At 57.5% G+C, this 23,050-nt stretch overlaps 1 protein-coding gene across 2 annotated transcripts in view; it reads right to left on the reverse strand.

Moving 5' to 3' along the window:
* The window catches only part of MACROD1 (mono-ADP ribosylhydrolase 1), a 146,267-nt gene extending 123,615 nt beyond the window's left edge, over positions 1–22,652 (reverse strand). For both annotated transcript variants that reach the window (XM_032414342.1, XM_032414343.1), the window contains exons 1-3: positions 22,216–22,652; positions 10,032–10,133; positions 9,399–9,515 (exon numbers count right to left, since the gene is read on the reverse strand). In XM_032414342.1, the coding sequence (XP_032270233.1) occupies positions 9,399–9,515; positions 10,032–10,133; positions 22,216–22,519 (523 nt within the window). In that variant the 5' untranslated portion in view covers positions 22,520–22,652. The remainder of the gene's footprint in view (positions 1–9,398; positions 9,516–10,031; positions 10,134–22,215) is intronic.
* Positions 22,653–23,050: the final 398 nt, after the last annotated feature.

Genomic DNA, 23,050 nt, shown 5'->3' on the forward strand with positions numbered 1-23,050 from the left:
CCCCCCCCCCCCCCCCCCCCCCCCCCCCGTCTAGTGAGGTAAGGTATCTCACTGCTAGGAACAACCCCGAGCCCCTAGGGCATGTCAGGCCCTCATCCACTTGCCTCTCCTCCCACAGGGCGCACCTGTGGGAGGAGAGGCTAGGAGAAGCGGTCTGTGGAGCCGGATTTTACCCCGGTCTATTTCGTGAGCGGCCACGGCCCTGGCCTCCAGCCCCGGCCCGGCCGTCCTCCCCAGGGGCAGCTGCACCCTCTTGACGGGCGATCGATCCAGACAGCAGGGAAAGGGAGCCCGGGACAGGCCACGCGTACGCGGCCACCAGCAGGGCCTGAGGAAGCATCCGGACAAGCAACTTGCAAAATAAAGAAATGAGCCCCGAGGGTGAGCTTCCGAAGCACCTGAAGACTCTGAGGAGGGAGAGGAAGGGAAGGCTGCGGGGGCCCTGGACATGGCTTCAGCTCTGCCCGCTCAGGCTCGCCACGGCCACCCAGCTCCGACAGGGAGAGCACTTTGGTCCCCAGCCTCCTCTGGGAAGAACATCCCCAAGCCTGGCCCCGCACGGGCCGTCCCCATGGAAAACACACACCCTTCCCCACTGATGGCCCTGCACGAGACGGGGAGGCGGGGGCCTGGCCCACCTGCCCTGTAGCCCATGGTCAGGAAACCCCAAATCAGCAAGGGCCCCTGCCTCAGCCACCCCAGCGATGGAAGGACTCAGTTCACCATAGGAAGGACAAGAAGGAGGTACCCTCAGCCATCCCCCGTCCCCACGTGCACAGCAGCCCCATCCTGCGGGTCAGAGCGGCCCTCCCAGACGAGCAGCCACAGGAGGTACTTCCGGGGGGTTTACTTTTTCCCAGACATTGTGCTGTCTCCTTTCCAACTCACGACAACCCCAGGAGCCGGGTCCGACTGTGCTCTTCTTCCCATGATACAGACAAGAAAATTGAGGCTCAGGGGTTAGGTGATGGGCCCAAGGTCCCAGAGCTTGCACGCTGTGGAGGTGAGACCCATACCCAGGCCGGCAACTCCCCCTGCAATGCCCTGCACTGGGCCACAGGAGCAGGTGGGGCAGTCTGGGAAGTAGGGGGCGGGGGAGACAGGGCTGAGCCTTGGACTCTCTTTCAGGCCATGTTACACCCTAGAGACCACCCCACACTGGGGCCGGGCTGGGCCTCAGCCAGGAGGCCCCAGGGTCAGGGCTGGGAACTAGGTATGAGCCCACCCAGGGGGTCTGGAGAGAACAGCTTCAACCCAGCACCCCTGCAAACAGTGCTGGCTGCACAGAGCTGGGTGTGGAGAGGAAAGGAAGGGGCCCTGGGCCCTGGGGAGGGTCCGTGGCTTCCACGTGCTGCCTCCAGACCCCTTCATCTCCTAGGGACACAGGGTACCATCCATTTAACGGGCAGGCAAGCCACAGCCTCCTGGAGAGGCCTGAAGCCGGCTGGGCAGCCTCTTGCCAAGGCGCTGGCGGATCATTCTGGTAGAGCAAGCCAAGGGCTGCAGATCCAGCCCTTTTCATGCTTGGCCAATTTAATGGTCCCCATTAATTTCAAAACACACACATTCCCACAAGCTCCGGCCTCCTCAGCTCAGTGCTCAGGATGGAGAGCACGCTGGGAACACAGGCAGGCACGCAGGTGCAGGTGCTGGGGCCAGCCGGCCTCCAGGACAGGGAGGAGCCGCTCAGCAGGGGGCGGGTGGGCCACAGAGCCCTAACATGTGTCTCCTGACCGTGTGTCTGTCGTGATGGGGAGAAAAGAGACAAGGAGGAAGGGCCCAGCTCTGGGAGTCAGGGAGGCCTGCTTTGCCACTTTCCTGCTGTGTGACCCCGAGCAGGTCACCGTCCCCCTCTGGGCTTCAAATACTCTCCCATTTTCCTGTCCAAGCCTGCAAATGCCTTGAGGGCAGGTACCGGGTCATATCGAGTCTCGTATCCCCAGAGGCTCACACAGAGCCAGGAACCTCGCGAGCAGCCCGCACTGTGTACTCACCTGCAAAATGTATCAGCCCCTTCCAGCCCTGGCATCTATGACCAGCCGTGAGAGGCAGAGTGGGTCTGGGCTGGGGCAGGAGGAGGAGGCCCAGAGGGGGTCCCTGGCACATCCAGTCCCTCCCTCTGTCTGACCCACTCTCAAAGGCATTTAAACAATCATTTATTCAACAAACTTTCATTGAAACCCAGGACAAAGGGTCACTGGGTCCAGGGTCTGTGGCCCGCCTTCATGTTCCCTGTGGAAGGACAAGAAGGATCTGGCTCATACACAGGAGACTTGGCAGAAGACCTTGGGGTGGAAGGACCTTTCCAGGGTCCTCGAGGCCTGCCCACTGGCCAAGCTCAGCTCGCTGGACCAGGCCCTGTGAGCCCTCAAGGGAATCTCAATAATTCAGGAGGGATCCATCATTTATGAATTTATGTAACCGCTTCTCGACCTTGTGGAAACGAGCCACCCTCCTCTTCCAGCGGTGGAAATTAGGCCTTGGCACTGTCTCGGGTGTTCTGGGGAGGGGGCCAACTGGACCCCAGGCCTCCCAGCTGGCTTTCCAATCTACTCTGCCCCTCACCCCAAGACTAGAAGCAGCAGGAGCTTCTGAGAAAGGGGGAGCTTCTAAGTATCCCACTCAAACCCCAAGTCTGAAAGGTGAGGGTTTGGTTCCTGGCTCGGGCTTTTACCAGCTCTAGGGCCCCATGTGTGCCTCAGTCTCCTCATCTATAAAATGGGGGATATACTAGCGCCTGCCACAGAAATGAGGCGATGTGGGTGCAACCCCTGGCCCAGACACTGAATAACAAGCTGCTCCCAGCCTCAAAGCAGGGGCTCCATGGGGTGAGCCAGGGGCAGGGGCTGGGAAACAGGTGCACCAAGCAGGCTGCAGGAGCTACAGCCAATCGAGGGGCCAACAAACCCACACCGAGATGGTAGGACCATCTTTTCTGCACTGACCACCCCTGTGCCAAACACCCATCCCACTTCTCAGGTTCCCTGCAGGGAGGGCAGATGACAACATACCTACTCTTTGACCAGAGAAGAAAAGGGAACAAAGAAGAGGTATTTCCACCCACCCTCAAAAATACAAGGATTTCTGGGGCGCCTGGGTGGCTCAGTTGTTAAGCATCTGCCTTCGGCTCAGGTCATGATCTCAGGGTCCTGGGATTGAGCCCTGCATCAGGCTCCCTGCTCGCAGGGAACCTGCTTCTCCCTCTCCTCCCTGCTTGTGCTCTCTGTCTGTCTCTGTCTCTGTCTCTCTCAGATAAATAAATAAAATCTTAAAAAAAAAATACAAGGATTTCCTGGAAGCTCTAGGGTCTGGCAAATCTCCCCTTCCATCACCACTACTGGTTAGCTGTGTGGCATTAAGCAAGTCACTTCACCTCTCTGAGCCTCAGTTTCCCCCACTGACACTGTGGGCTAATATAATAACACCAGGAGGCCAGGAGAGGTGGCATGGGATGTGCATACAGCCTAGATCTGGATGGAGACCCTCGCTCAGGACTGGCCATGGCTCATTCCAAGCCCCTCAGAGCTTCCCCAAGTGTCCCCCCCCCCCCCTGCCTCACCCCTTCCTGCAAGGGCTCTCCCCCTCTGCCCCTGGAATGCCCTCCTCCAACTTCTGACTCAGTGCCCCCTTCTTTTTTTTTTTTGAAGATTTATTTATTTATTTGAGAGAGAGAAAGAGTGCACACGTGAGCAGGGGGAGTGGCAGAGGGAGAGAAGAGAGAGAATCTCAAGCAGACTCCCCGCTGAGTGCAGAGCTCGGCACAGGGCCCCTGAGATCATGACCTGAGCTGAAACCAAGAACTGGCTGACCAACTGACTGAGCCACCCAGGTGCTCCCCCCTTTTTTTAATTTATTCATTTATTGGAGAGAGAGAAAGTCCACGCTCCCTTCTCAGCACAAGCACCGCCTCCACTTTGCCTCCTCCAGGCAGCCTTCCTGATTGTCTCCCCCCCCCCCCCCCCTGCAGGCAAGACTCCCAGCCCTCACATACTTTGCTATCCCTTTCCATTCACGGGTCTCACCTCACTTTTGGGATCCGAGAGTGTGTCTTTTGTAGCGCAGGGCCTACCCCAGTGCCTGGTGCAAAACAGGCCTGCCGCAGTCTGCTGAACGAAGGAGCTGCCATGCACGAGTTCAAGTTCTGACTCAGTCACCTGCGTCAGTCTGATCACTGAGAATGGCGATCACAGTCCTGCCTGCCTCAAGGATGCCTCGAGGTCAGTGCCACAGGGTGGGCACTGAGGGAGTGCTGGGTCCTCACCGCGTGCCCCCAGAGGCCCAGGGGCCCAGCAGAGCCCGGCTGCCCGCAGGCGGCCCCACAACCACCCCCCCTGCCCACTGCAGAGAGGTTGCTGCCATGGGACGCAGCCGGCAAGCCTCAGCAAACACATTTAAATCTGAAGTGACAGATAAAGCGATTTATGGCGACAGTTTAGAGTCAGATCGCTCCCCACAAGGCAGCCGGCGTCTCTGGGCCCCTCCTGCTCACTAGTCCATCAAGGCGGTCTCTAAAACACGGACTCCAAGCAAGCGGTGGCCCAGGGACGGCTGGGGCTGGGCTCCTTGGCGGGGGGGGGGGGGGGGGGGGGGGGGGGCCAGGCAGTGGAGGAAGGGATGAAGGGAGGATGGGGGCTGGCTCATGAGGAGGAGGGAGCGATAAGCGGCTGGCAGATTTTCGAAAATCAAAGACCCAAGACTTAAGCAAACAGAGCGCCACTTCATGCCTTATTTTAAATAAATAAGCAGCTTAAAAACTCCCAGTGAGGCCAGCTTGTTGCGGTGAAACATGGCTTCCCACCCGTTCTGCACGTCCTGGCCCGCATGCCTAGGCCCCTCAAAGGCCTCACTGACCTGCCTTGCCTCCCGCCACCTCCTGGCAGAATTAATTGGTCCCTACGGCGTCGCATGGCACTTTGTTCAAACCTTGCTCCCAGGGCTTTGTCACATTATATTCTACTTAGCTGCTCTTACTCTTGACTTCCCGATAACAATTTACTAGGGGCTCGCTGTGTGCCAGGCCCTGGGCCTGGCACTGAATGCGCCTGAATTCGTGTTGTCCTCACGCCCACCCTGGGTGGGGTGGGGCCGAGGATGGTCCATTTTCCAGATGAGGAAACAGAGGTTTGGAGCTGCCTGGCCGGAGGCCACTGTGCCACCAGCCGGAATGCTGGGATTCCCATCAAATTAGCTCCTGGCCTCTGTGCCCAGGGCCCTGACTCGCTGGCCTGGGATGGCTTTGAAGTGAAAGATTCCTTCTGTTGGCACAAAGCATCACATTCATCCCTGCTCTGTCCCGTTAGGCCCCGAAGGCCAAAGCTGGCAGCCAGACCCCGGGGCTGGCTAAGAATGGGGGTCTTTCTTTGTGCTGGGACATGTCCTGCCCGGGACTCAGCTGTCTGCCGAAAACTAGCGACCCACAGGCACAGGCCTGGTGAGCTGGGAACCTCAAGGGCAAGGAAGTGGCCCAGTCAAGGTCATGCCCCCCCCATGGCAATGAGAAGATGGAAGCATTCCACAAGCTGAGGCACCCCCCTCCCCGGGATGGAGACCCCCAGACCTGAGCTTTCTCTGGAGGAGATGCCTGGCATGGCTCCCCCCAGACACCACCTGGGGGGTCGTAGGCCAACCTGGAGCAGCAAGCACTGCCCCTGAGAATCTTCTGCTCCAGAACAGGGGCCTGCAGGGGGCTCCCTGGTTTATCTTGCCAGCATGGCAGCCCAATTTAATTAAGATGGATGCAGCGTGCCCCCATGGGTAGGAGCCATTGCTGGCTACCAGATGGCAGGAGCCTGAGACTCTCTGGGTACTGCCCGAGCAAGCAGCCTCAGCGGTAGCCCGTGAAAACACAGCCAAGGACAGCACGAGGCCGCCTGCGCCGCACCTGGGTGCTTGGGGGATTGGTCCTGCCCCTGTCCAACCCTGCCACCCACCTGCCCGGCATTCCCCCACTAGGCTCTCTGCCCCAGCGCCCCTCCACGTACTACACAACATTCTTCTCATCACAACACACACACGCGCGCACACACACACACACACACATATCTCACTTCCCACACACACCCACCCTCACAGACACCACACATAGTATACATACGCTCCAATCACATCTCAAATACCAACAGAGTGGGGTAAAAAGCAGGTCTGGACTTCAAAAGCCAGAGGACCAGTTGGTAAACAGTCTGATTTCCCAAAGTCCTGAAAGGGACTGTGGGCACAGTGGCTCCGTGGGGAGGGAAGGAGGCAGGCAGGCAGGCACGGAGGGTACCTGCCCCCTGCCATCCCCAAGGGTCCCCCAGAGTCCTCTGAATGAGTGGGAAGGGAGCCTGCAGCCAGGCCGGAGACACCCCAAGCCCACAGCTCTGCAGGATGGTGGGAGTTCTAGGGATCCCAACCCCCCTTTTCCCTCACAGGCCCACCCCAGCTCCCCCGCCATGGTCCCTGCAGCTGGAGGGAGGCCCAGCCAGCGATGGCACCTTCCCTGCGCCGGCCCCTGCCCCCATCTGGCCATAGGGACAAAAAAAACACCCCCCCCCCCCCCCACACACACACACAGAAAATTCAGAAAGTCCAAAGCTGACCTCAAGTCCCCAGCCCAGTCCTACCCACACCGCTCCCCACGGGACCAACATTGCCCTTAGCTTCAAAAATAAAAATTTAAAAATTCCCACCCCGCTATAATTGCTCGCTCCTTTTCCCCATTGTGGTGGCTCCCTGGTCGGTGCTGAGAAGCAATTATTCATGGCTAATGATTATAATCAAGTCAAATAGAATTTAATGGACACGTATTCTCTTCCTGCTTGAAACTTTACATATGAATTAAGCACATATGGGTTTCACGAGGCACAGACCAGATTTATGCAGCCCCGAAAAGCCCCACGTTGCCGCGACTTTTATTCTGCTAATAAACAGGCTGATTTACGGGAGCCACCGGGCGCGGAAACCGCGATCTCTGCTGCCCCCTGGTGGGCAGCAGGCCGGGGCTGAGCCAAGGCCATGGGAGGGGGGGCCCAGGGAGGAGGCCGGAGGACTCCAGGTGTGGGGCTCCAGGCCAAGACCACGAAGAACCCCTGGGGTCTGACCAGTGGCAAGGCCGCCGGGACACCGGTGCTGGGAAAAGGCCTGGGGGGAGGACCCGGAGGGGAAGCTGGCTCTGTATGGGAGCCCCACGTCCGGGGCCTGCCTCAGCTGTTCCCTGGGGTTCCACACAGGTTCTGGGTCCTCCCTGCTGTGAGACTCTAGAAAAAAGGCAGAGCCCAGGAAAACACACCAAGAAGTGTTGGGTAAACTGAGGCAAGCAGGGAGAGATGAAAGCTGCTCCTCTGCAGAAGGCGCCCAGCATCCCTTGGCATTCCTGGGACAGGGCTGATACCCAGGGTGATGATGGGGGCATGGATTCTAGCACCAACGACAGAGGCAGGGGATGAGGCCTTGGTCCATGCCAGGGGCTGCACGAGCACCACTGTTTACGCACGGAGGTCCCTAATGCCCCCGACAACCCAGCAGGTGGGTTTTCCACCATCCATGTCCTGCGAAAGGAGAGACAGAAGCCCAGGCACGTACACGGACAAGGAGACCCTGGAGAGATGCAGCAAACGCTCCCACCCCCAACCCAGTGCCGCCAAATGCAGCCAGGACCAAAGTGCTCTTCTGAGAGCGAGAGGGGCTGACAGCCACCGCACTCAGGAGTCTGGCCAGGCGCAAGGACACTTAGAAAAGCCAAGAATCCCGCCCACAGCCCTACATGCAAGCCTCCAGAGCCCCCCGCCCTGCTCCTACTGCATCCCTACCTTGGTCTCCACCCCTCCCTACTGGCCTGTTAACTGCCAGCCCAGCTAGGAAGGGGCTGATAAGATGCCCCACTTTTCCTTCTGGCCACTTTGCAGCTCATCAAGAAAAGTATGGGCAGGGGATCCTCTCATACCCTCGCCCGTGATGGACAGGGCCTCGGGCACGCAGGAGAACAGCCCCACAGGCCTGCAGGACGGAATCCTCAGCCTCGGCTCCAAGGCTTAGTCCTCCCACCCCAGACCAGCCCCTCCTGGGTCCAGGCAGCAAGGAGGCCCTTCTCCTCCGGGCCACTATGACATCTACCAACCCAGCGTGGCTCTTCTTAACCCCATGTCTCCCCAGACGGACGCGCAGGCCTGCTGGCAGCCCCCCACCCCGTCCTAGTGGCCCCGAGAGAAACACAGCAGGAGCACCAGCCGAAACCAAAGGGGACCGAGCTCCCTCTGCCCTAAGTCGGAACTCTGGCCTTTATGTCATTGGTCACCTGTGCACCTAGACAGGCAATGTGGGGGAAAGGGGGCACTTGTGTGATCGCACAAAGAGGCAGAGAGACACGCAGAGCCGTGCCACAGCCAGAAAGGCAACCCAAACCAGGACAAGCAGGCCTGGGGCAGGCCGAGTGGCTCCCTCTCCCCAGGTCCCATGAGCCCAGCCCCTTATCGAGAAGGGCATCAGCTCCGCCACGTCCCCGGGGCACTCGGCAACACACGGCTCCCTAGCCAGCCCTGGGGTCAGAAACAACGGCCGCCAGCCCAAGGGCAAGGTGGAGGAGGTCTGAGACGCTCCTGGGGGGAGAGGGGGCGAGACTGCACAGGTGGAGAGGTGGCAGCGCAGCGAGGTTTCCCCGGATAAGAGGCTCTGCCCACGTCTCCAAACATTTCTCTAAGGAAGCTCCTCCCCGTGAAGCTTGGTAAGCAGGCGAACAAGGGCTGGGATTCAGCCCCCGCTGGTCCTTGTCCCACGAACCGCCTGTGTACCAAATGGACTTGACTGTCCCTTGACACCCCACTCCTGACCTCGGCCAGACAGCCACAGCCTGGGAGGACAGCAACCACCTTCCTCCTGCCCCCAGGAGGGGAGAGAAGAGGAGGCTCCTCCACTCATCACAACAAACTGCCAAGCCAGCTAGCGCCACAGCAGAAAGCTGAGCCTAGGGCACCGGGGCCTCTGCCCCCACCTTCCCCTTGACAGACTCCCTGGCCTGCTCCAGGTCTGCAGGGGGGCACGGCAGGCAGGAGGCAGAGAAGGGAGAGCAGTGTGTCGGCAGCCCCTGAGGTCAGACCACCCCGTTCTGGCCTCCGCCTTGCTGGCAGGGCAGCCCGGCGCAATTCCAGCCAAGCTCTCTCCCTTCCCGGCTGCAAATGGGCCTCAGAGCTGCAAGGCAGCTCAGCCGAAGCGCCCCCGACATAGCAGGTCAGGGTTTCAAGGGAAAGGAGTCCGCGCAGCCAACACACTGCGTCCTGTGGCGCCAGCAAGCCATCCTTCTCGGCCGCCCGAGCCTCACTGGAGCCAGGTGGCGTCCACCCGTGCCTGGCACTGCAGCCTGGAGCAAAGGGGACGAGGCGGCCACTCAGGTCTCTGGCTCGCGCCGGCCAGAAGCCCCCACTCACCGGCGTTGACGATGGCATCCACCTCCAGCTTGGTGATGTCGCCTCGGAACAGGGAGATCTTCTCGTTGAGCTGCTTATCCTTCTTGTACTTTGGCTCCTCCACCTTCGCGGTCACCCCTGGACAAGCAGAGGCCCGAGGGGTGGGGGTCAGAGAGAGGCCCTCACTACTCCATCAACCCCCCTCCACCTCCAGAGGCAGGGGACTGGTGACACGGGCACCGGCTGTCCACAGTGATTAAGCACCTCTCGCACGAGGCACACACAGGGTCCCCTTGAATCTTCCCAAGGTTAAGCACAGGTACAGCATTAAAGTCATCCATCCCCACTTTACAGACGTGGAAACTGAGGCCTAGGCAGGTGAAGTGACTCGCCCTGGGTGACGGGTTGCCAGGCCTGCAATGTGCAGGGCTCCCCACAACTGTGCGGTCGTGGCTCTGTGCGTACTGTTTCCCAACAGTACGATGGGGATAAAAACCGAACCCTCCTCAGACCGGGTTCATACTTAAAGTGCCCCCCACACAGCAAACACCCCGTGAATGCTGCTGCCATTCTTCTTGGCCTAGTCGGTATGATGCTCCCAGGACACGGGTCTGAAGAGGCCACCCACCTGCCCCTCCCTGGCACACAGCCTACCTTTCGCCGTCTCCTTCCAGGTTGGGATCTTCTTCAGCCTGATGAAGTCCCTGCAGAAGTAATGTTCCTCCCGCTGCTTGTCACTCAGGCCCTTCAGAAACGCTATAGGGGTGGGGTGGGGCAGGCAGGAAGGAGCGTCAAGGCGGGAAGGGAGAAGAGCGGTCCAGGGGGCTTCTCCCACCCCCTGTATCTCTCCCCTCCTCATCGGGACTCTCACCTTGTCCAAGGATGCAAGCCAGCCCTCCAGGTCCACCCTTCCCACAGGCACATGATGGGGGGGGGGGGGGGGGTAGAGCCGGAGGGCCCTACACCACCCTCCCGGGGCCCCTTTGTTCAGGAGGGGAAATGAGGCCCAGGGAGACAGAGGGCATCTCTCAGGTACCACAGACCTGAGTTCAGAACTCAACTCTGCCCCTTTCTGGCTGTGTCCGCACCCCTGGGCCCCTGATTTCTTCATTTATAGAGTGGGGATTAAGAGGCCCCTTGTGGAATAATTTCACACTTACTCAATGCATATAAAGAAAACAGGTTGGTGGCGCTGGACGAGTTATATTAGCAGTTACATCCTCAATGCGTTACATCATCAGCATGGTTATTTGTAGGCAGCAGGACATGGGGGACAGGACAAACATCCTCAAAAAGCCAAAGAACCAAGCAGATCTGGTGCCTGTTCACAGCCTCCCCCCCACCCCCCAGCACTGGAAGAGAGTTCCCCACAGACAGATGCCCGGCTGGCTTCTCCCAGTGTGCACCAAGGGAGCAGCGAGAATTGTCCCCATCTTACAGATGAGGAAACGGAGGGTCATACAGATGGTGAGTGGGGAGCCAGGCCCCCCCATCTGCTCACAGACTCTGGGTCTACCCGGCCTGGTCTCCCTGCTCCCTGGGCCTGGTCTTCCCTTTGGGTGGCACAGAGCCCCCTTCCAAGGCTTCCCACAACCAGTCCAGGCTTCTGGCTCGTGGGTTCCCTCTGCCGGCCTGAGGCCACCAGGCACCCAGGCTCTCAGCCGGGCATCGCTCCCCTAGACCACATGCTCCCCAGATGGAGCAGCCCTCACTCACCACTTGTTGGGGGGTGGGTAACAAACAGCAAAGGCCACACTCAAGGAACTCAAAAAGCATCAGAAAATATGCAGACGTGGGGGGGGGCAACTAGGGGACATGGTGGGAGAGGAAGGTTTGCCTCCTGGAGCCTTCCGTGGAAAAGGCCTCAAAGGGCAGGTTTTCAAGAGACAGGGGGGTCCTCCACACATGCCCTTGGCCCTGCAGAAGCCAGTCCCTCCAAAGCCTCTGTCCCTCATGGATGCACGAGGAGCAGGGAAAGGGCCCGGCTCACAGTCACAGCTCAGTGTTATGGCTGGGATGATTATAAAAGGCTCGTAGCACCCCAAATCTGCTTCAACGGTGGCTCAAGCCAGAATTACACTTTCTGGCAGCCGCTTCCCACCCTCTTCCATAAACGCCTACGACGCACAAGTCCTGCATATGGTACAAGGACATAACACTCACGAAGGCAGACGTGGTCCTGGCCCTTGGGGAACCTACAAGCCAGCAGAGGAGAGGCTGAGCGCTCCACAATCAGGCAAGCCATCCAAGCTCCGAGGACGCTCCGGGGGCGGGAGGGGAGGTAGCAGGAAGCCCCGGCCAGGGGCTTCAGGGAGACTCGGAAGAGAAATGGGAGGTCGCCAGGGCAGGGAAGGGCGTTTCACCATCTGAACAATATGTTCGAGGTCCTGGGTGAGTGAAATTCAGGGCATGGGGCAGGGGGCAGGCAGGGGGCAGGGGGTGCGAAGCGGAGGGCCCGCGCGTGTGACGCTGTGAGGAGCCATGAAATCTGTTAAGGACTGACTACATCCCAGGGTCACCTGAATCAGATTAAAGATGCTTTCACAGGGGCACCTGGGTGGCTCAGTCAGTTAAGCGTCTGCCTTCAGCTCGGGTCATGATCCCAGGGTCCTGGGATCGAGCCCCGCATCGGGCTCCCTGCTCAGCGGGGAGCCTGCTTCTCCCTCTGCCTCTCGCTCTCCCTGCTGGTGCTCTCTCTCTCTCTCTGACAAATAAATAAATAAAATCTTAAAAAAAAAAAAAAGATGCCCACGTTCCTCATCCTCAGGGACAGGCAAATCAAAGCCACAATGAGATACCACCTCACACCTGTCAGAATGGCTAGTATCAAAAAGACAAGAAATAACAAGGGTTGGTGAGGATGTGGAGACAAAGGAACCTCGTGCACTGCTGGTGGGAATGTGAATTGGGGCTACCCCTATGGAAAACAGTATGGAGGGCCCCCAAAAAGTTAAAAATCAAACGACCAGGGGCACCTGGCTGGCTCAGTGGGTGCAGCATGGGACTCTTTATCTCGGGGTTGTGAGTTCGAGCCCCACAGTGGGTGTAGAGATTACTAAAAAAAAAAAAAAGAAAAAAAGAAAGAAAACAGAAATATCATATGATCCAGTAATTCCACTTCTGGGTATTTACCCAAAGAAAATAAAAGCACTAATTCAAAAAGATACATGCACACCTATGTTCACCAAAGCATTATTTGCCATCGCCGAGAGATGGAAGCAACCAAAGTGGCCATCAATAGATGAATGGATGAAGAAGAGGTGGTAGATACGCACAATGAAGTATTACTCAGCCATAAAGAAGAATGAAATCTTGCCATTTGCCACAACACGGATGGAGCTCGAAAATGTTATGCTAAGTGAAATAAGTCAGACAGAAAAGGACAAATATATTTCACTTCCATGTAGAATCTAAAAAAGCAAAACAGGAACAGCCTGTTTTGAGAACGAACTGATAGTTGCAAGAGGGCAAAGGGGTACGGGGATGGGCAAAATAGGTAAAGGGGACTAAGAGGTGCAAACTTCCAGTTATAAGACAAGTAAGTCATGGGGATGGGAAGTACAGCTTAGGGAAGATAGTCAATCATATTGTAATAACAGTGTGTGGTGACAGATGAGGGACTACACTTATCATGGTGAGCATTTTACAATGTATAGGAATGTCAAATCACTATGCCATACACCTAAAACCAGTATTGTATTGTCAACTCTACTTCCATTAAAAATAAATAGGGGCGCCTGGGCGGCTCAGTCGTTAAGCATCTGCCTTCGGCTCAGTCCTGATCTCAGGGTCCTGGGATCAAGCCCCACATCAGGCTCCCTGCTCAGTGAGAAGCCTACTTCTCCCTCTCCCACTCCCCCTGCTTGTGTTCCCTCTCTCGCCGTGCCTCTCTCTGTCAAATAAATAAATAAAATCTTTATAAATAAATAAATAAATAGGGGCGCCTGGGTGGCTCAGTCAGTTAAGTGTCTGCCTTCGGCTCAGGTCATGATCCCAGAGTCCCGGGATCCCTGCTCGCAGGGAATCTGCTTCTCTCTCTCCCTCTAAGCCCTCCCCCCGTTTGTGCTCTCTCTCAAATAAATAAAATCTTAAAAAAAAAAAACAATAAATAAATAAAAAACGCTTTCACCAGATACAGATTAAAAATTCCCCTGACCCCAAGCAGCGCCATTTTTATTCTAAGAGGCCAAGGATATCCTACCGTGAATGGTACCCCAGTGGGGATGGCCCCCTCTTGTCACCAGTGTGTCCTGATGCTCACAGCCCATCTCCCTGCTTCCCCTTCTCAAGAGGCCACCTTCCCCACTGGACACATGACCCCACGTACAATCTGAGTAACAGGCCAAGGGCTCCCACTTAAGCGCTCCTTTCTTTGTGTGTTGGGGGAGAGCTGAAGGGCTTCTCCAAGGCTTGACTACCCTATTCTGTAAAGTGGGGGTAAAGAAATCTCCCTCCGGCTCTAAATGAGAAGCACAACAGGCTTAGGTGGGTACCTAGCAAAGCACTCAGTGGCTGGCGGGCAGCACCACGAAGCAGAGAACAGACTAAGGAGGGGAGGCCAGGCTCCTTCCAGCTTCTGTCTCTCCCTGACAGTCTGAATGCAGAGCAGTCAACTTATTGAGCACCCACCAGGCACCAGGCCTGGAGGTGGGAGGCAAGGGGAGGTCCTAGGGCCTGACCAAGCAGAGGGCAGGCGGGACAGCTCGCTGGAGGAGGTACCTCTAACTTCTCTGGTCTGCCCCAGAGGCTGCAAATCGCTAGAGAAAAATCCCATCACCAAACAGAAGGCTCCCTCTAAATTCCTGATTCTGTCCCCTCACGGCCCCATCTGCCAGGCAGCTCCACCTGCTGCTTGGGAAGTTCTCCCCCTCGCCCTTCTCCCCTTTCCCAAGCCTCCCCACACTGTCTTCCAGCCGAGATGCTGCATCCTGCTACCAGCTGGGAACCCACACCACAGCCAGGCCCTCCCTCCCTCAGCCCAGGCTGCCTGCTCACCTTCCAGAGGCCTCACTCCTACAGCTCCTCCTCCACCCACTGTCTTTTCTGCCCTCAAACAACCCTCTCATGTCTCAAGGTCATAAAGCCTCCCTCAACCATGCACTCCACACCCTGCAGCTGTGGCCTCCTCTCTGTCTCCCTCCCCCACTGCCCCCACTTCCTGCCTCCCATGCTTCCCTGAGCCCTCACCAGTCTTACCCCACTTCTCCACCAAGGCCAAGGTCAGAGACACCGCACTGGCCACATGGCCCCATGTAGTGCCCCTTCTCTCCTCCCTTGTGCACTCAGCACCCCCCACCCCTTCTTCCCCCTCAGGACCCCTCCTCTCCTGGATCCCACCCCACTCACTGGCCCTCTTGTCTCCTTGTTGCCTCCCCTTTTCCTTAATCTATACCCTCCCCCTAGTCTTCACATCAATCCCATGCATTCCAAACCCTCTTTCAGCTAATCCGGTCTGGGGGCTACACCTCCAGCCCCTCAGCTCTCTGCAGAGCATCATCGAGCATTGAGCATCGGATCCCCAAGGCCCACTGCCTGCTCTCAACCCCAAACTCCTCATGTGCAAAACTGAACTTCTGACTCCTTCCCCCCAAACATGGTTCTTCTCTCCTTCCTTCTTCCCTTTCTCAATGAACAGCCCTCGACTCTGCTAGGACCCCAAAATGGGCAGTTCCTTTCTCTTACTCCCCTGGTTCCATCCATATGCAGGCTGTTGGATTTATCCCCACAATACCCCCAAAGCCAAGCCTTCTGCTCATCCCCACCAGGGGCCAAGCCACTATCATGGCTCCCTAGCACCACCCAGAAGCCTTCTACTCCCAGTGGACTCCTCATGTCCACCCAACCGTCTGTTCCTCACTCAGCAGCCCAGGAATCTTAGGGGCAGAATTCTATTTAAACCTCTGTTTAAAGCTCAGTTCAAAGTCCAAGTCCTTACTGAGGCCCATGTTGACACCCTGCCTCTCCCCTCACCTCCTCCACTGCTTGCCTCTGGACAAGCTACGCTCTCCCTCCTACACCTCTGCAGTCCACGCACATCAACCACCTTTCAGTTCCTCCCATGGCCAGACTGTTTGCTGCCTCAGGGCCTTTGCACCGGCCCTGCCCTCGGCCTAACCTTCCTTTATAGGCCTTCCCCACTCCCAGAGTAGCCCCTCCCCCACCCGCTATGCTTTATTCCTTACTTGACCTTGGCCACTTGGGGATCTGTGGTGTTTACGTTGGATTCCCACCATCTGGCGCAGCGCATGGCATGTGTGAGCGTCCACGGGCGTCTGCGGGGTGAATCGATGAATGACTGAGCTGAGACCTGAACGTTGGGGGCATGTTTGCAAAGAGAACAGAGTCATCCGGGTGGAGGAGACAACATACGCAGAAGCCCTGAGGTAGGAGAGAGCATGTGAGCGGGGAAATGGAGAGAAATCTAGAAGGGCTGGACCAGAGAGCAAAAGCCAGGCTGTGGCAGCCACCTCGGCTTGTCTCCCATCTGAGGAACGGAGCCTTTGGAAGGAACGTGCTGGTCCAGGCGGCTACTGTGCTTTCAATCCCTCTTGCTCGTTGGTCCCACTAGGTTTGGGCTCACGAGCTCCTGACATCACATCTGTGGGCAGGTCACTCGCCCTCTCTGAGTCTCAGTTTCCTCATCTCTAGAAGAGGGACTGGGCAGGCTTGCCGTGAATGACAAGGGACTGTCAGAATATCTGGAAGCTGCAAAGTGCAAGACACACAGCAGATACGCAGTCCTTCCTGCAAGTGAAGATTCAGAGGGCAAAGCCCAACAAGACCAAATCGGGGGGAGAACTTTTCTTTTGCAATTTGGAGGCATAAGTGGGTAGAGGAGCTTTTTGAATTATTTCGGTGCCCGTGTTTGTCCTCTTGCACAGTTGAGACCACAGCTGTCTCCCCCTAAGAGGCCTTGGCAAGCCCAAGTGTGGGTTCTCCCAGCCAGAAGAACCCAGGGCCGGAAAGTGAACGTGCCTGCCGAGTCGCTGCAGGGACCGGCCGGCCAGCACCCAGGCCAACCCCACAGCACTCCCGTGTGCTGTGTGAGTGGCTGGGTAAGCCCCAGGCACCCCATAGGACTAGTCTGGGGAGCCTGGAAATGGCTAGAGTCCCCTCACAGACGCCATCTGGCAGAGGCTACCACCTTGCCTTCCAGAAGAAACAGAGGTATGTCGCTGCCACAGGCAAGCCAGGAGGGGACACAGCCCAAGGCTCCTTCCTGCGCTATCCTCCCCAGGATCCAAGGGCTGGTCTGAGTGGCCCACAGCCCGCACAGCCCACACAGCCCCCTCTTTCCAGCAAAGTCCAAAAGATGGCTCCACTTCCCAGAGCAGGAAGACAGCCAGAACTCCTGGCTCTGCTATCAGCCGACTGGGCACTGACCTTGGGGACATCTGTCAGCCTGTCCCTTCCAGTTCACAGTCCCCAGGCACACACCTCTTGAAGCCAGCATGTGGGGCGCCTTGTCCTTATCTCCAGAGTGAGGCAGCAGCCCAACTGACCCCTGAGGAGCGACACCCTGCGTGGGTCTCTGATTTATGGGGCAGGAGAAGCCAATTATGATTCCCCTGGCTCCGAGGAACCAAGGGTCATCCTCATCGCCTTGGCTCCCATCTGTCCGACAGGCCCCACGCATTTATAACATTTTCTACCTCCTTTTGCCAGAAGGACAGATGCAGACTTAAAGCACAAGTGAGTTTTATTTTTCTTATAAAAGATGTAAAACATACGTTTTAATTTTCTTTCTTTTTTGGAAAGGCGCGAGGATTTCACAGCTCAGTGAGACAGGTGTTGTAAAAAGATGTTTGCAGTAAATTTTGACGGGGAGGCCTGACCCTGGATGAGGCTTTCAGCGGCTCCCGGGCACAGAAGCCAAGCTGGCGGATGCAGGCTGAGCCAGAATCATAAAGTGCACCGGGCGAACGGGAATTCAATGATGTGTTTTAAGAAGTGTCTTTATGGCACTTTGCTAGACGGTGTTCAGAGAGGTGAGGGCAGGCTGGCACGGAGGGAGGCTCCTCCTCCGGAGAAGGCCGGGTGGACAGGGCTGATAACGGCGGGGCTCTGGGAACACAGCGGCAGGGGCATTAATCACCTGGGCTCACCGTCCCCCCAAGAGCGGGGTCTGGTCAAAGTCCGTGGCCCGAGCCACGGGGAGACAGAGCGTGAGGCACCTCGGAGCTTCTCTGCTCTCCCTAGGCCCCCTCGCCTCCACCCGCACTGGGACACACCAAGGCAGGTGGGAGAAGACCCCCCTCCCAGTTCCCAGGTGAGCCTGCAAGGTTCCCCAGTTCGGTAATCAAATCAGAGGAATCATCTGCTCTGCATGATACCCCACGGGGGTTGAAATGAGCCGTCTCTGCCCAGTGCGAAGGGAGCCTGGAGTATAGGTGCCCTTGCTTATAGCGCCAGGGAGACGAAACGTGGCTCAGGATATGCAGGTCACGGGCTCCAGCATTTGAGACCATGAGGGAGACAAATTTACACAAATCCAGTGTTGCTGTGGCCAAAACAGCGCAGAGAGAGGAGAGAGGCCCAAGGGCTGACAAGAAAGGGGGTCACTGGAGACCCTTTGTACACCGTGGACCCTCTTATACACCGCTGTATACAAAATGGTTTCTGATGTGATCCCAGCACAACCTACAAATCAGGTGCTGTTCGTCCCATTTCACAGATGAGGAAACTGAGGCTCGGGGAGCAGGGAAGCAGTGGTGTTGCGGCTGGCCCAAGTCTGATGGCACCAATGCCCGTCGTCTTCTTAGCAGACAGCTCTGCCCCCAGTGCAGGTCAGAAGGAGGGTCTGTGACCCCCGGCCCTGTGGTGACACAGCTCCTAGATGCCCCCAGTGCCCAACCTTAAGTCCCCTCGTGCCCAACTGCCTTTAGAGTACGACTGTTTCCACAGTCTTGTGATAAAAAGGCACCATCTGTGGGGATAATAAGGCTCCCCATCACTGAGGCAACTAGAGAAATAATCCTCTGGCCAGTAAAATCAGATTCTATGAAGATCTCCCCAAAGGACTGACTGTCTCCTACCCAGGAAGATCCAGCCTGGTGGTATTTACTTCCCCAGAGGGAGAATAGGTCTATAGGAGTGGCCAGTCAGCTTAAGAGGGAGAAAGGGAATGCCTAGGGTAAGGCAGAATTCGGCCATGTGTCCAGAGGACTCACTGGGCCGGGAGCTGAGGCATCCTGCACCAGAACCCAGAGCAGGCACTCCACAGTGCAGAGAGACGGAACTACTGAGCAGCCACCCAAGGAAGGGGATCCTTGATGGGTGGGTCCACCCCTTGCAGGGAAGCTTCCCCAGCCTGCCCAGGGCAATGGGATCCACTTCCAAAATCATTCAACCAGCTCTCCAGCTGAGAACACATGCTGCCAAGTGAACTTAGGACAATGACTTGGCTTCCACGTGGCTTTTCCACGGGAGAGGAGGCCCTGCCCTGGCACACTTTCCAGACCCACCACTATATTTTCTATTGCGAGCTGCGCATCAACCTTCTGACCTACATCAGGCTCTTGTGAGTTCGGTTACTGTGTGTCAGTCTTTGAGAGAGGATCATCCCAGGCCCAGACAGGCATATGTATATCCCCAAGAGAAAGGCGAGCACATGTCCATCAAAGACATGGACAGGAATAATCAGAGCAGCTCTATTCCCAACAGTTTCAAACTGGAAAACGAAATGCCCATCAACAGGAGAACAGGTACACAAAATGTGGTACATCCACACCATGGAATATTACACAGCCATAAAAAAGCAAACTGTTGGTACACCCAGTAAGGCACATCAACCACACAACTATGAGTAAAAGGAGCCAGACACACTGTATGCCTCTGTTCACATGAAGTTCAAGACGCAGTAAGAGGTACTGATTGCAAAGGGGCTCAAAGGAACCTTCTAGGGTGCTGGCAACCTATTGACCACAACTGGATATTTATGTAAAAATATACTGACCGTACGTACACCTGAGGTCTGTCTACTTAATGTACTTCACAGTACACATAAGTCAGCTCAAAGTGTAAACAGAACATAAGGAAGAAAATTATGTGGGGGTTTTCAAGGACCAAAGGTTAGACCTCAATCAGAAGCAGAGTCCAGGGGCACCTGGGTGGCTCAGTCGGTTAAGCAGCTGCCCTCGGCTCGGGTTGTGATACTGGGTTCTGGGATCAAGCCCCACATCGGGCTCCCTGCTCAGCAGGAAGCCTGCTTCTCCCTCTCCCACTCCCCCTGCATGTGTTCCCTCTCTCACTGTGTCTCTCTCTGTCAAATAAATAAATAAAATCTTAAAAAAAAAAAAGAAGCAGAGTCCAGCTGAGGCAGCTCCCCAGTGTGGCGGTTTTAAAAATATGCCCCCAATTCTTTGATCCTCTTCCCTTCCAAAGGTGGAAACTAATTCCCCTTGAATGTGGGCCAGACTCCATGACTCCATTTTAAGCCCCAGCATAAGGCAGAATAGACGGTGTGGGACTTTAAAAACTAGGTCACAGGGGCGCCCGGGTGGCTCAGTCGTTAAGCGTCTGCCTTCAGCTCTGGTCATGATCCCAGGGTCCTGGGATCGAGCCCCGCATCGGGCTCCTGCTCAGTGGGAAGCCTGCTTCTCCCTCTCCCACTCCCCCTGCTTGTGTTCCCTCTCTCACTGTCTCTCTCTCTGTCAAATAAATAAAATCTTAAAAATAAATAAATAAATAATAAAATAAAAATAAAAACTAGGTCACAAAAAGGCACTGTGGCTTCTGGCTTGGTCTCTGGGGGAAACCAGCTGCCATGTCGTGAGGTGACTCAAGCAGCCCTGTGGAGAGACCCCCAGGGTGGGTCTGAGGCCTTTACCAACAGACACTTCACAGCTGTAACCAAGTCCAACAGAACCACCCGCTAAGCTACTCCTAGGTTCCTGACCCTCAGAGACTGTGAGGTAATAAACGTTTGCTGTTGTAAGCCACTGAATTTGGGGGTAATTTGTTACTCAAAAATAGATCACTGAAACACACAGATCACCCCAACAAGCCTGCTGGGGTCTTCACGCCCAGTGCCACCGCTCCTCACACTGCTCCCTGACTGGATCCTGGAGCTCAGGCAGCCCCATCTGCCATGGTTTCTTCACAGCATTGGCCTTTGCCTGGCACTGCCCCACTGGTTTGACGTTTTCAGCTGTTTCCTTCCCCTAGCGAAGAAGCTCCATGAGGGCAGGCACCTTGCCTGTCTCACTCATGGCTGCATCCCAGCACCAGAACGGTGCTGGCCACATAGAAGGCGCTCAGTAAAAATGGATGAATGAGGGGCACCTGGCTGACTCAGTCTGAAGAGCATGTGATCACGACCTTGATCTCAGGGTCGTGAGTCTGAGCCCCATGTTGGGTGTCCGGATTACTTCAAAATAAATAAACTTAAAAAAAAAATGGATGAACGAATGGAAATCCCAGCTCCAAGCAGAGATACCACAGCAGCCTGGGAATCCCTGGCCTGTCAGCTTCACAAGGTCTGGAAGTTTTCAGGGGCACCAAGGAATGGGAGGGGGTGGGGAGCTAGATCCTAGAAACAGTAACAGATCCAGGAGCAGGTGGCTGGGCCCCTTGCCTTCCTAGCTCTCTTTCCCATCAAGCTGGCTTGCTGCTCCTGACAGAGAAGGGAAGGCAGGCTTCCTGTGGGGACAGTCCCCCTGCCAGGAATCTCAGCCAGCCCCCCACTCTCCGCCCTAACCAGGGTTCTAGGGCCCCGGGCTGAGGGCATGACAGACACTCTGTGTGTGCACTGAGCCAAGTCAAGTGCTTTCTGCCCGCACTTGAAGATCCCAGCAAAGGAATTCATGAGGGGGTAAAGTCATCTTGAACTCTACCTCTAATTCTGAGGACGCCTTCCCTTTACCCCCACCCTCCCCTGCCAGCCCACAGAGGCCCAGCCAATGAGCAGCCTCCCCTGTGCTTTTGAAAGGGGATCCAGCCAGGAATGGTTACAAGAGCTCTGGGAGCAGGCTCTGAAGGGCAGCGGCAGCTGGCTGAGCAGCCGGCCAGACTATTTGGGGCTCTGTAGGCCGGATGCCCTCCCTTCCCTGTTCTTTGTGGGGACCCAGAGTCCAGCCCTGGGACTCATGCCGGACCAGGACTCATGACCCGTCCCAGAGTGGGAGGAAATGGCTTGATTCCTGGGGGTGCAGGGTGTAACTGCTCTCACAGACATAATGCCCTGTCTCTGCCCTGCAGCCCCTCCGCCCTGTGTCCCCCAGGAATGGGGCAGAAACTGTTCACAAGTGGCCAGAGGCCAGGGATGAGGGCAAAAGGGCACCAGATGACCAGCCCAGAGAGGCAGGCCTTCAGGGTATGGGTGTGGTGGAGGTGGGACTGGCCTGCCCACAGAGGCCACTTTGTGGGACTGTCTGATCCTCCCAGGTGGGACACCACACCCAGAACTGTCCCCTCCGTCCATTTCCTGCCACTCTGCCTAAAATGCCACCACTTGAGAAACCATACTGCAAAGCATGGCGAATTCAGGAGCCTAACGTCAGCTCTGCCACAAACTCTCAGTGACCTTGGCTTATCAGCTCAGTTTCCCTCCCGCACATCGGAGTCCGGAGGTAGGTCCTGGATGACCCCTGGGCGTGCCCTGTGACCCGTGCCGGCGGGGTAAGGTCGTCCTCACACTGCCCCCGACAGGGGACCTGGCCTTCGTACGGAGTGAAGTGGTTTGCGGGACTGGGCACACGGGGGGCGTGGCTGCGACTGGAGGGGTCCATATTGGGCGAACGAGGCCTTAACTTCCTCGGGTCTCTCGGGTGGAAGAGGCTGCTGGTGGGGTGCTGTCCAGCCCCCTCGCCCCTCGCGCTCCCCTCCTGCTTACACTTACATTTTGCCTCCTTCCAGTCGGTGGAGGTGCTCAGGTCCACCTTCGCCGCCATGGCCAGGGGGGCCCAGGTGCGCACCCCGGCGCTCCTCTCCGCCCCACCGCCGCCGCCCCCCAAGCCCCAACTCCCGCTGGGGTCCGCGCGCCGGGGCTGTCCGCGCTCAGGGACGCCGGGGGAGCCGCACGCACTGCTGCGGGTTCGCGTGGCACCCGCCGAGGGGCCGGCCCAGGGGCGCGGGACGCAGAGCAGCTGCCCCGCCGCGCGCAGCTGTGCCAGGCGGCCGGACACTTGGCTCCTCAGAGACATGAGCGGGCGGCGCGGGGCGGTTCCCCGCCCACTTGGACTCTATTTACGGGGCTGGGAGTCTGTCCCTGATCCGCTCGGGACCGAGCGGTGTGCGCTAGCGGCGACCGGCTCCGAGCTGGCGGGCCGCGCGGCCAGAAACCCCGAGCGCGCCGCTGGGCACCCTGGAACTTGTAGTCCCGGCCGCCGGACGGGCCCCCGCACTCGTATACACACGTGCGCGCCCCGCCCGGACTCCGCCCGTTCCGGGCGCCGGGTGGGAGGCTCCCGCTTCTCGGAGAGTCGCGCGGCTGCCTGGCGCCCCCTCGGGGCTCGCCGCCAACTTCCCGGTCTGTGGAGCCGCCCTCCCCACGGCGCGGCCCCGGACCGCCTCTGCCCTGCGTCCGTGGCGCTCGGCGCTCCATACCGGACTCGGAGAGGCGGGCGCGGCGCCACCCCGCAACCCCATCCCGCAATCCTGGCCCCAGGAGCCGTGGTCCCTCCCGGCCGGCCGTCCCCGGGGAGGTGACAAGGAGCGCGAACGGGTACGTCCGG

Source organism: Phoca vitulina, unplaced genomic scaffold, assembly GCF_004348235.1.
Source record: "Phoca vitulina isolate PV1807 unplaced genomic scaffold, GSC_HSeal_1.0 scaffold16, whole genome shotgun sequence".
Classification (NCBI taxonomy): Eukaryota; Metazoa; Chordata; class Mammalia; order Carnivora; family Phocidae; genus Phoca; species Phoca vitulina.